The 12233-nt window shown below is 36.2% G+C and overlaps 1 protein-coding gene across 7 annotated transcripts in view; it reads left to right on the top strand.

The window, feature by feature from the left end:
* The window catches only part of PHF3 (PHD finger protein 3), a 103092-nt gene that overhangs the window by 87469 nt on the left and 3390 nt on the right, over window positions 1–12233 (top strand). For all 7 annotated transcript variants that reach the window (XM_059083024.2, XM_059083025.2, XM_067011394.1 and 4 more), the window contains 5 exons: window positions 715–846; window positions 1696–1831; window positions 3800–3995; window positions 4504–4651; window positions 10236–10325. In XM_059083024.2, the coding sequence (XP_058939007.1) occupies window positions 715–846; window positions 1696–1831; window positions 3800–3995; window positions 4504–4651; window positions 10236–10325 (702 nt within the window). The remainder of the gene's footprint in view (window positions 1–714; window positions 847–1695; window positions 1832–3799; window positions 3996–4503; window positions 4652–10235; window positions 10326–12233) is intronic.

Raw genomic sequence — 12233 nt, 5'->3', positions numbered from 1 at the left:
TTATCGTATTTTGCAAATATTATCACCATCTCATTTTTCCCTTCGTATCCCAAATGCGCACGTGCCTCTTTTCTTTTTGGAAACTGTGGCTGCAGGTGTCATCTGCATGGGAGACCAGCTGTTTCTTTCTTTGCGCTGTGTATCTGATTTCTTTCTTTAAAGGAAGATTTGCACTTAACAGTGACAAGACAAATGGCCAGTTCCATCTTTACCTTCCTTAACCCATTCTGCTCTCAGCTACCTTTTACTAGTTCTGTCTTCTCTTGCTTATTTATTATGCTTTGTTGCTGAGCTTGTTCACTGTCACAAAGTATGCTCCGTCAGGAGCCTTCTGATGGGGGATTGCCCGTTTCTGTTGTTTGACTAAATTTCTGCTGCTGTGGGAGATGTTAGAACATCAAGTTAGGAATTTAAGAGGAACTTGATTGTTATTTCTCTGTGGCACCTGCTGAAATACTAGATCAGAAAGCAGATTTTAAATGTAAATATCATGTTTCATCACTTTGCAAATTAGATTACACTTCAGCTGCCTCCAGTTACTGTACATGTAAACTTCTCCAGGCTGACGTATGAGGTCTAATTCTTAAAACCCCAGCACTTAAAACTGACATTTGCAAGTACTCAGTATATGTTTGTTGCTTGAGAGACTACCTAAAGGTTAAAAATCATCTGTGATTTTAACTGTGAAGTTTTCTTTAAAATATGTCCTATTAGACCATAGAGATGATTGAGAAGGAACAGAGAGAAGTGGAAAGACGACCAATCACAAAGATAACTCATAAAGGTGAGATAGAAATTGAGAGTGATGCTCCAATGAAAGAACAGGAAGCAGCCTTGGAGATTCAGGTAAATTATGAGAATAAAAATAGCATGTTTTATAGTGCTCAAAACTTGAAGATTCAGAAAAGATTTATTTGCCTGTTTTTGATAGAAGGGAAAATGTTTATACTTAACATTTTCTTCTGTTTATACTTATGGTAATACCAAACTGAGCCTCACTCACATTAAGTGATTCACTTGAAATATAAAAATAAAGGGGGCAGACTTCCCTGGTAGTACAGTGGTTAAGAATCTGCCTGCCAGTGCAGGGGACATGGGTTTGAGCCCTGGTCCAGGAAGATCCCACATGCCACAGAGCAACTAAGCCCGTGCACCACAAGTGCTGAGCCTGCGCTCTAGAGCCCATGCACCGCAACTACTGAAGCCCAGGCACCTAGAGTCCATGCTCCGCAACAAGAGAAGCCACTGCTTCTCTTGTTCTTAAAGTAGAAAAAAGAATTTTTTAAACTGTGTCTTTATTAGAGTTGTCTATATTATTGGTTTAATGTTGTTTTGAGAGTGTTTAAAGCATTGTTTCTCTGTACGTAGTGTGCAGACCACCTGCATCACAGGCCTGGAAATCTGTAGGTGCTTCTTAGACTCTACTTTGAGAGCAGGTGCAGCTTTTCTTACTTTCAAATATCAATGAGAAAATAATAGATCTTGTTAGAGGCCTTGAAGAATGAGAAATGTCTGAGTTTTTGCTCTGTTTTATGTCATAGTTAATACCTAGCATTTATTTTTTAAAGAAATCATGAAAAACCTATGAATGGAGCAGTTTCATTTTGGAAAAATATCAGTATGAAATATCAGATGGTTTAAATAATTGAGGCCAGCGTTTTTCTGTTAACCTATTTTTACTCTCACTGTTGTTAGGAACCTACAGCCAGTAAGTCAATGGAGAAGACAGAAGGATCTGACAAACAGAAAGAAGAGATTGACTCCTTATCTAAAGATACCACTAGTCAACACAGACAACATCTTTTTGATCTTAACTGCAAAATTTGCATAGGTAATTTGAAGTATTTCTTCCTAAATGTTGCTTTGATTTTGAAAGGGGAATACTTGTAAATTGTAATTTAAATAGGTTTTTGTTTTCCCAGTACTGGTGGTGAGTCAGATTGTGACTTAGCAGTAGTAGTGAAATCCATTTAGTAAGTAGTTCAATAGCATTTCAAAAACAAACAAAAACAATAGAAAATATCACAGTGAATTGCACTGATAAAGATAAGTATGATTTTGAGAGACTTTAGTTCCAGTTATTTATGTATAACAAAAAACCCCACACACATGTGCACAGACACACAGGGGTATGTGGAGTGTGCGTGTATATAAGTAATGGATCATGATATAAAAGGTTACTTTACAGATTACGATAAAAGTTGCTGAAAACCTGTTTTGCTAGGCCATATTAAAGATTTTAGTCTTCTAAGAGCAGTGGATAGTGATTGAAGGGATTAGCAGGGGAATGATACGATCAGATTGGAATTTTATGAAGATTTATCTGACTTTGAGTAGAGATTATGATGAAAGAAGCCAAGAGAAGAAGAAGCGAGGCTAGGTGGCAGGCGTTTGTGCACTAGTGCAAGAGGGGGTGAAGGTGCTTTTAATTAAAGGGAGGCTTTGAGATACTCAGGTTAGGTAATATTGACAGATGTTAGAGACTGGGTTTAGGGCATAAGAAATGGGGATGTGTTGAGCAAGAGTTTACATTTATATTCAGTTTATTGGTAAAGGTGGAGGACGAGAGTTTTTTAAAACTCTAGAGATGTAGCTCTCGATTTTTATTTTTTTACTGCGGTATGCTAAAGATCTGATACATACTTTGTTCGGTAAGATGAAAAAATTTTCAGGTTAGTTAACATGCTGCCCTCCATCATTGTTTTAGAGACTAGGCAGCTTTCTTATTATAAAAATAACATACCTTCTCAAAATTGTGTGTTCACAGCTAGTACAATGGTAAAGACTTGGAGGGCAGGGTGTTTTTAGACATTGTTATCCCTGAAGAAAGCTATCCATGGCTTACTAGTATTTTTAGTATACTCATTAGGTTTTTTGTCTGGGAAAAATCTTAATAATTTTTTTGTTAATTCTATTAATTTCTACTAATTTTGATGATTAAAATTATAATATTTATAATTAATATAGTATTTAATATTGTAATATTTCAATAAATTTAATGGTAGCACACAAAATATTTGTTAAATACTACTGGACTTGACCTATTTTCAGAAAGTTTGAATGAGTTTTCCTTCTTGATTCTATAGAGAAAATCAATGTCATTTTCTAAACTTTACTAGTGTTTTTTTTACATACTTAGTAACTAAGTAGCATTGTATTATGCATATGTCATGGACTACTGCTATATGTAACACGAAGTAGGGATACAGATTTGTTTTACTTAGTTCCTCATGTTACCTCTCAAGACTGTTAGAATTTGTTGTAGTTTAGTTTAAAAAATGTTTGATAGGGAATCAGGAAACCAGGTTCTGGTTGTAATGTTTCCTTTTCAAAAGCTTGTCTGGGCTTCCCTGGTGGCGCAGTGGTTGAGAATCCGCCTGCCGATGCAGGGGACACGGGTTCGTGCCCTGGTCCGGGAAAATCCCACATGCCGTGGAGCAACTCAGCCCGTGAGCCATGGCCGCTAGGCCTGCGTGTCCGGAGCCTGTGCTCCGCAACGGGAGAGGCCACAGCAGTGAGAGGCCCGCATACCGCAAAAAAAAAAAAAAAAAAAAAAAAAAAAAAAAAAAAAGCTTGTCTGAGTTGTTTAACATTCTCTTTTTTTAATTTTTCACATCAGTAAGGGAGGTGTTCTAGAACTCATTGTGAGAAATGATGATAGTTACAAATTACTATCAGGAAATGTATGGTTATGCAACAGTGCAGTCAGGGAAACTGAATAACTTTAGAAGTGAAAATGGATGAAGTTACAGAATTTCAGTTTACAAAAGTGGTATATTTTGGTGTTTTCTGGCTTCAGGTCGAATGGCACCGCCTGTAGATGATCTTTCTCCAAAAAAAGTGAAAGTTGTTGTTGGAGTATCTCGTAAACATTCAGACAATGAAGCAGAAAGTATAGCAGATGCTTTGTCTTCAACCTCAAATATTTTGGCCTCTGAATTCTTTGAAGAGGAGAAACAAGAGTCTCCGAAGTCAGCATTCTCTTCTGCTCCACGGTAATTTTCTGTTAGTTATAATTTCTATTCTTTATAGCTCTTTGCCATATTATACTTGGAAGTCTTCAGAAACTTTAGAAAAGTGACATGTTTCTTAAGAAAGAAACCTTTCTTTTGAGACAGTAACTGTACTTTCCTGTACCCTAATTGAAATTTTTAAAAAGACTCTAAAAGTTAATTTAGAGTTTTGAATGTGTGGGGACTTGATTTTAAAACGCTCTTTAATTGCATTAGCTCCAAGAGGCAGGAGATAAGTCATTAAAGAAAAATTGCTTGCATTTCTCTGGACCATATTAGTCCACAAAACAGCCTAGAAGAAAGGCTTTGTAAAAACATAGCTATGTAAATATAAGTACACTAAAGTGAAAATATAAACTGTTTAATCAAAGCCTTTACGTATTTTGGTTTTCTTGACATGCTAAAATAGAAATGATTGATGAGTAAATAGAAAATGCATTTATTCATGAGCAGATCTTTAGGCTGAAAACTTCTTAATGTCATTTTTCAGTCCAGAGATGCCTGGTACTGTTGAAGTTGAGTCTACCTTCCTGGCTCGATTGAACTTCATCTGGAAAGGTTTTATCAACATGCCATCTGTAGCAAAATTTGTTACCAAAGCCTACCCAGTGTCTGGTTCGCCTGAGTACTTGACAGAGGTACTGTGAACTTTTCTACCCTCTATGCCTGGGTTGACATACATGTTTCTGAAGCCAAAAGGCAAACAAACAACATAATAAAAATATTTAATTTTCATTTGTGATAAAAATATTTATTGACAGTGATCCTTAAACCATTCAATTAATGGAATTATGAGTCCACAAATGGAGTTTTATTTATTTTTTTATTTATTTATTTTTTTTATTTTTATTTTTTTTATTTTTATTTTTTTTTTAACATCTTTATTGGAGTGAAATTGTTTTACAATAGTGTGTTAGTTTTCCCTCTACAACAAACTAAATCAGTTATACATACACACATGCTCCCACATCTCCTCCCTCTTGCATCACCCTCTCTCCCACCCTCCCTATCCCACCCCCCAGGCGGTCACAAAGCACAAAGGTAATCTCCCTGTGCTATGCAGCAGCTTCCCACCAGCTATCTAATTTACATTTGATAGTGTATATATGTCCCTGCCACTCCCCCACTTCGTCACAGCCCACCCCTCCCCCTCCCCATATCCTCAAGTCCATGCTCGAGTAAGTCTGTGTTTTATTCCCGTCCTACCACTAACCTCTTCATGACATTTTTTTTTCCCTTAGAGTCCATATATATGTGTTAGCATACGGTATTTGTTTTTCTCCTTCTGACTTACTTCACTCTGTATGACAGACTCCAGGTCCATCCACCTCATTATAAATAACTCAGTTTCATTTCTTTTTATGGCTGAGTAATATTCCATTGTATATATGTGCCACATCTTCTTTATCCATTCATCTGTTGATGGACACTTAGGTTGCTTCCATGTCCTGGCTATTGTAAATAGAGCTGCAATGAACATTTTGGTACATGAGTCTTTCTGAATTATAGTTTTCTCAGGGTCAGTAGTGGGATTGCTGGGTCGTATGGTAGTTCTATTTGTAGTTTTTTAAGGAACCTCCATACTGTTCTCCATAGCGGCTGTATCAATTTACATTCCCACCAGCAGTGCAAGAGGGTTCCCTTTTCTCCACACCCTCTCCAGCATTTATTGTTTCTAGAGTTTTTGATGATGGCCAATCTGACCGGTGTGAGATGATATCTCATTGTAGTTTTGATTTGCATTTCTCTAATGATTAATGAGGTTGAGCATTCTTTCATGTGTTTGTTAGCAATCTGTATATCTTCTTTGGAGAAATGTCTATTTGGTTCTTCTGCCCATTTTTGGATTGGGTTGTTTGTTTTTTTGTTATTGAGCTGCATGAGTTGCTTATAAATTTTGGAAATTAATCCTTTGTCAGTTGCTTCATTTGCAAATATTTTCTCCCATTCTGAGGGTTGTCTTTTGGTCTTGTTTATGGTATCCTTTGCTGTGCAAAAGCTTTTAAGTTTCATTAGGTCCCATTTGTTTATTTGTGTTTTTATTTCCATTTCTCTAGGAGATGGGTCAAAAAGGATCTTGCTGTGATTTATGTCGTATAGTGTTCTGCCTATGTTTTCCTCTAAGAGTTTGATAGTGTCTGGCCTTACATTTAGGTCTTTAACCCATTTTGAGTTTATTTTTGTGTGTGGTGTTAGGGATTGTTCTAATTTCATACTTTTACATGTAGCTGTCCAGTTTTCCCAGCACCACTTATTGAAGAGGCTGTCTTTTCTCCACTGTATATCCTTCCCTCCTTTGTCAAAGATAAGGTGACCATATGTGTGTGGGTTTATCTCTGGGCTCTCTATCCTGTTCCATTGATCTATATTTCTGTTTTTGTGCCAGTACCATATTGTCTTGATTACTGTAGCCTTGTAGTAGAGTCTGAAGTCAGGGAGCCTAATTCCTCCAGCTCCATTTCTCGTTCTCAAGATTGCTTTGGCTATTCGGGGTCTTTTGTGTTTCCATACAAATTGTGAAATTTTTTGTTCTAGTTCTGTAAAAAATGCCAGTGGTAATTTGATAGGGATTGCATTGAATCGGTAGATTGCTTTGGGTAGTATAGTCATTTTCACAATGTTGATTCTTCCAATCCAAGAACATGGTATATTTCTCCACCTATTTGTATCATCTTTAATTTCTTTCATCAGTGTCTTATAGTTTTCTGCATACAAGTCTTTTGTCTCCTTAGGTAGGTTTATTCCTAGATATTTTATTCTTTTTGTTGCAATGGTAAATGGGAGCGTTTTCTTAATTTCACTCTCAGATTTTTCATCATTAGTGTATAAGAATGCCAGAGATTTCTGTGCATTAATTTTGTATCCTGCAACTTTACCAAATTCATTGATTAGCTCTAGTAGTTTTCTGGTAGCATCCTTAGGATTCTCTATGTATAGTATCATGTCATCTGCAAACAGTGACAGCTTTACTTCTTCTTTTCCTATTTGGATTCCTTTTATTTCTTTTTCTTCTCTGATTGCTGTGGCTAGAACTTCCAAAACTATGTTGAATAAGAGTGGTGAGAGTGGGCAACCTTGTCTTGTTCCTGATCTTAGTGGAAATGGTTTCAGTTTTTCACCATTGAGAACGATGCTAGCTGTGGGTTTGTCATATATGGCCTTTATTATGTTGAGGAAAGTTCCCTCTATGCCCACTTTCTGCAAGGTTTTTATCATAAATGAGTGTTGAATTTTGTCAAAAGCTTTCTCTGCATCTATTGAGATGATCATATGGTTTTTCTCCTTCAGTTTGTTGATATGGTGTATCACATTGATTGATTTGCGTATATTGAAGAATCCTTGCATTCCTGGGATAAACCCCACTTGATCATGGTGTATGATCCTTTTAATGTGCTGTTGGATTCTGTTTGCTAATATTTTGTTGAGGATTTTTGCATCTATGTTCATCAGTGATATTGGCCTGTAGTTTTCTTTCTTTGTGACGTCTTTGTCTGGTTTTGGTATCAGGGTGATGGTGGCCTCATAGAATGAGTTTGGGAGTGTTCCTCCCTCTGCTATCTGTTGGAAGAGTTTGAGAAGGATAGGTGTTAGCTCTTCTCTAAATGTTTGATAGAATTCGCCTGTGAAGCCATCTGGTCCTGGACTTTTGTTTGCTGGAAGATTTTTAATCACAGTTTCAATTTCAGTGCTTGTGATTGGTCTGTTCATATTTTCTATTTCTTCCTGGTTCAGTCTCGGCAGGTTGTGCATTTCTAAGAATGTGTCCATTTCTTCCAGGTTGTCCATTTTATTGGCATACAGTTGCTTGTAGTAATCTCTAATAATCTTTTGTATTTCTGCAGTGTCAGTTGTTATATCTCCTTTTTCATTTCTAATTCTATTGATTTGAGTCTTCTCCCTTTTATTCTTGATGAGTCTGACTAATGGTTTATCAATTTTATTTATCTTCTCAAAGAACCAGCTTTTAGTTTTATTGATCTTTGCTATTGTTTCCTTCACTTCTTTTTCATTTATTTCTGATCTGATCTTTATGATTTCTTTCCTTCTGCTAAATTTGGGGGTTTTTTGTTCTTCTTTCTCTAATTGCTTTAAGTGCAAAGTTAGGTTGTTTATTCGAGATGTTTCCTGTTTCTTAAGGTATGATTGTATTGCTATAAACTTGCCTCTTAGAACTGCTTTTGCTGTATCCCATAGGTTTTGGGTCGTTGTGTCTCCACAAATGGAGTTTTAGAACTGTAGAAAATTGTACTGTGAAAGTATTAAATCCACATGTCCTGTACTCTTTCCAAGATGTATTCTCTGTCAGAATTAAAGATTAATGAGAGTCTGCGTGGATAGCTAAGTTTTTCTTTAAATACAGACTTATGTAAAAGATGGACATATTTATGGACTTCAGTGTTAGCTTGTCAGGGAGAGTTTTTCATTGTTATCAAGTCTTATAATTCCCCTACTGCTTAAATTTCCCCAACTTCATGACTATGGTTCTTACCTGCCCATTTCTGTGAATATAGATATATACCCAGTTGACCCTTGAGCAACACAGTTTTGAACTGCATGGTCCACTTATACATGGATTTATTCAATAGTGAAAACCACAGTACCACATGACCCGCAGTTGGTGGAATCCTCAGGTGTGGAACTGTGTATATGGAGGGGCAACTGTAGGTTATACTCGAATTATCAACTGCACAGAGAGTGGGTACCCTTAATTAACCCCCATGTTGTTCAAGGGTCAGCTGTCTAGTTGAGACTCGCCAGTTAGTTGACAGTCCTGAGAGCAATGACCTTGGTTGCTGCAGTGGTGCCCTTGGTTGGTTTTATACCTGAGGGAATAGTAAGGGACTACTATGCAGTATTTATGGGAAACAAGCAGGTGTCATATTATAGTATAATGATAAGTGAGAAAGTATGATGTTTCTGAACTCTTTTGAATAAAGTTTGTGTTTCTCTGTGTTTATGCCGAAGGAAAGTAAATCATTATATGTGTACTGTATTTTTGTTGAGATTATATTTTGCTGTTATGTTCATATCTAACATTTTTCCATTCATTCTCAGTCTGCTGACCATAAAGGCAAAAGTTTTTTTAAAAATGGTTTTCAGTATTTTATAAAACATAAATCATATATATGCCTGTTCTTTTTTAAGACTAATATAAACTTTTCTTTGTATTAGGAGGAAATTAGTTTGACTCAATGTAATGTTGCTTATCTAATCTCCATCGGCTTATTTGTCTAGTTGTGTTTTTGATTAATAAACAACTTAATTATTTTACATATAGTTTGGTTGGCAAGTAATATTTTAGATACATTGATTTTATAAGAAAAAAATTCGGTGCTTTTCTTTTTGAACAAATCTGTTTAGAAATTTAGTTTTTGATCAGTACATGGTGAAGGTAACTTTTTTTTAAATGGATAATTAAGCCCTAAACTACGGGACCCTTTTGATTTTAAACAAAACTGTTATTCTCTTTTCTGAGCCAGTTTCTGTGTGATTGCTTTCCAGAACTCCACCTCTGCTTTCTACTTATTTTTTGTTTGATTTGGACTAAAATCCCAAATAAAATAAAGCAATTAATCATTTAAATTTAATTGAATTTATATCAATTAATTATGTATTTTATGATTTTTCTCTCCATAAGAAAACAAATACTGATTAAAGTTTCAAATATTCTTAATTGTACAGTTCTTGATTGATTTTATGTATAGTCATCTGTTCTCAGAAAGATTATGCCTTTAAAAAAAAATGAGCCTAGCATTATTACAATGTTATTCTCTTCTGTGCAAAAATACACTCTATAATTAAGCTTGATAACTTCTGAAATCCAGCTGTTAGTGAAAAAAGCATACCCCAAACTCAATACCACCAAAGAAAAGGAGGGGGAGGTGGAAGGGGAAAAGCAATGTCCCCTAATATTCTTAAATCTGTTATACTCTTCCTGGATTGTCAAAGTGGGATGCTTGCACTGCTTCTTTTTCTTGACCTCAGTTTCTTTCTTAACTGTATTTTGGGCATCCATCTCAGTCATTTGGAGTTGACATTTGAGGTAAAGCCTAATTGCTCTTCCGGTACTTTCTTATGTTCTTTGATGCATTTTATAATCTTACTTAAACTTGTTTATCACTGTTTCAAATTAGTCTTAGAGCTAAGTTTGTATGAAGGAAGTATAGACATTATAATAAATATAATCTGTATACATTGATCACCTTCATGTCGTTACCACAGGATCTACCAGACAGTATTCAAGTCGGTGGTAGAATATCACCTCAGACAGTTTGGGATTATGTGGAAAAAATTAAAGCCTCAGGAACCAAGGTGAGGAGAACTTCTTTCACTCTACCAATATGAGATAATATTTGATAAGTAAACCACTGAGAGTTCTTGTGCAAGGTCCCCTGGGGAGGGAGCCCAGTACAAGTACTAAATCTACATAACATGCCTGACAAAGCTGAACTATAGCCATTTGCTATAGCTCAAAGCCCAGCATTCCTTTTGTGGTATGCTCTCTCAGTGATTTCTGTTATTGTTTTGAAAGAAATGTTTTAGAGTAAGTATTGAGATTTCATCCTGGAATGTTGCCTTGCTTTATAGACATTTGTTTTATTTGGGGCATAGGCTAAGCTGTTGGGACAAAGAGACCCTAAAATATATTTATGGAATATAGTTGTTTATTTTCTTGTTATGTTAGGTAGGTCAGTAGTTCAGGGCTTTAGGTCATTAGATTGAGCAGGGATGAGGCTCCTCTGTTTTGTTATTTTGCTGTTTTCAAGACTGTTGGCCTTATCATTCAAGCAGGGTCAAAGCTGACTTATCAGTACCAAGTGGGAAAAAAAAGAATGTCTGTCCAGTTGTTTTAAAAGTAAGACCTGAAACTTGCAGTTATCTTTTCACTTCTTCTAACTTCCATTGATTGGCAAGAGCTTACTCATAAACCTCACATGTCTACTAAGGAGGCTGGGAAGTGTGATCTTTATGTGCCCAACTAAACGTTAAGGGTTCTCTTTGTAATAGGAGCAAATGAGGAGGATGGATACTGGGAGATAATTAGTAGCCTCTATAGCAATATCTCTCTTTTTCTTTTCTCTCTCTATATCTTCTATCATTTCTTTAACTCAAAGAACATAACTACACAGGAATATTTAATCATTAGAAGAAATCATTTTTCCCTCCAAGGATGATAATACCCAGCATATTAGAGACATTCAAAAAATAAATCTTGAATAAATGAACATTAACTTTTTTATCTTTTATGATCAGAAGTCTTTAGTAAGATTAGTAATAATCCATAATGGATAATCTTCAGCTGAAAATAATATTTTTTCCAATATAGAATTTAGAATTTAAACTGATACTGTATTAGAATACAAATAAAACTTTGAAGCAGTATAGAAAAAGTTACTACATTTACTTGCTTTCACTTTCTCATGATAGCAAAAGTCATAGGAAAGTATTGGGAGGTATTACTCTTGGATGTTTTGGGATCAAGAGCGCTTGATCTGCCCCTCTGGTACTGCACAGTGTGCTTCCATCTGGAGTTGTTGGCCCCAAAGGAGGACACGTTGGATGACAGACCTCTTAGAAGAGGTAGAGCCATAGTTCAGCTCATTCATGTGTCTTCTCTAGGATCTTGCATCAGTTTAGGCTTTGCAGTAGATCTGGCTCTCCCCATTTCATTTTTCATGAAGAAGCATCCATTTTTCACACTACCGAATTAACACCAAATTGGGACTGTCTTTTCTATCTGAAACAAAGCCAAGAACCCAGAGGCAAGCAAATAAGTTCCTCAGTAAACCAAATGATTTTACAGAATTTATGGTTGTGTGTATTTGAGGTCTTCACCCAGCCCCCTTTATTCCTAGATTCAGTCCCTCTAACTTGGACTATCCGTGGATTTGTGCGTTTCTGTGTGTGTGTGTGTGTGTGTGTACGTGGTGGGACGCTGGTGGTGGCTGCTGTTAATTTGCAGTGTGCTGAGAATATAGGCAGCCCTCTGTAGAAGTTACAACATTGGAAATGAGGACACAGTATAGGTATCAGGAGACGTGGCTCTAAATATCTTCTCTGCCACTGACAGGTGTGTCACCTTGCACAAATTAATTACCTTGGGACTCAGTTTCTATGGGGCAGTTTCAGATAAAACAAATCCACCAGTGGATCAGCCAGGATCTTTTCCTAAGAGTTGTTTCCTTTTAGTATTCATATCTGCATTTAAGTTGTAAGCCA

This window comes from Kogia breviceps, chromosome 13, assembly GCF_026419965.1.
Source record: "Kogia breviceps isolate mKogBre1 chromosome 13, mKogBre1 haplotype 1, whole genome shotgun sequence".
NCBI classification, from domain to species: domain Eukaryota; kingdom Metazoa; phylum Chordata; class Mammalia; order Artiodactyla; family Physeteridae; genus Kogia; species Kogia breviceps.
The sequence above is the reverse complement of the archived record's forward strand: the minus strand, read 5'-3'. Positions and strand labels throughout refer to the sequence as shown.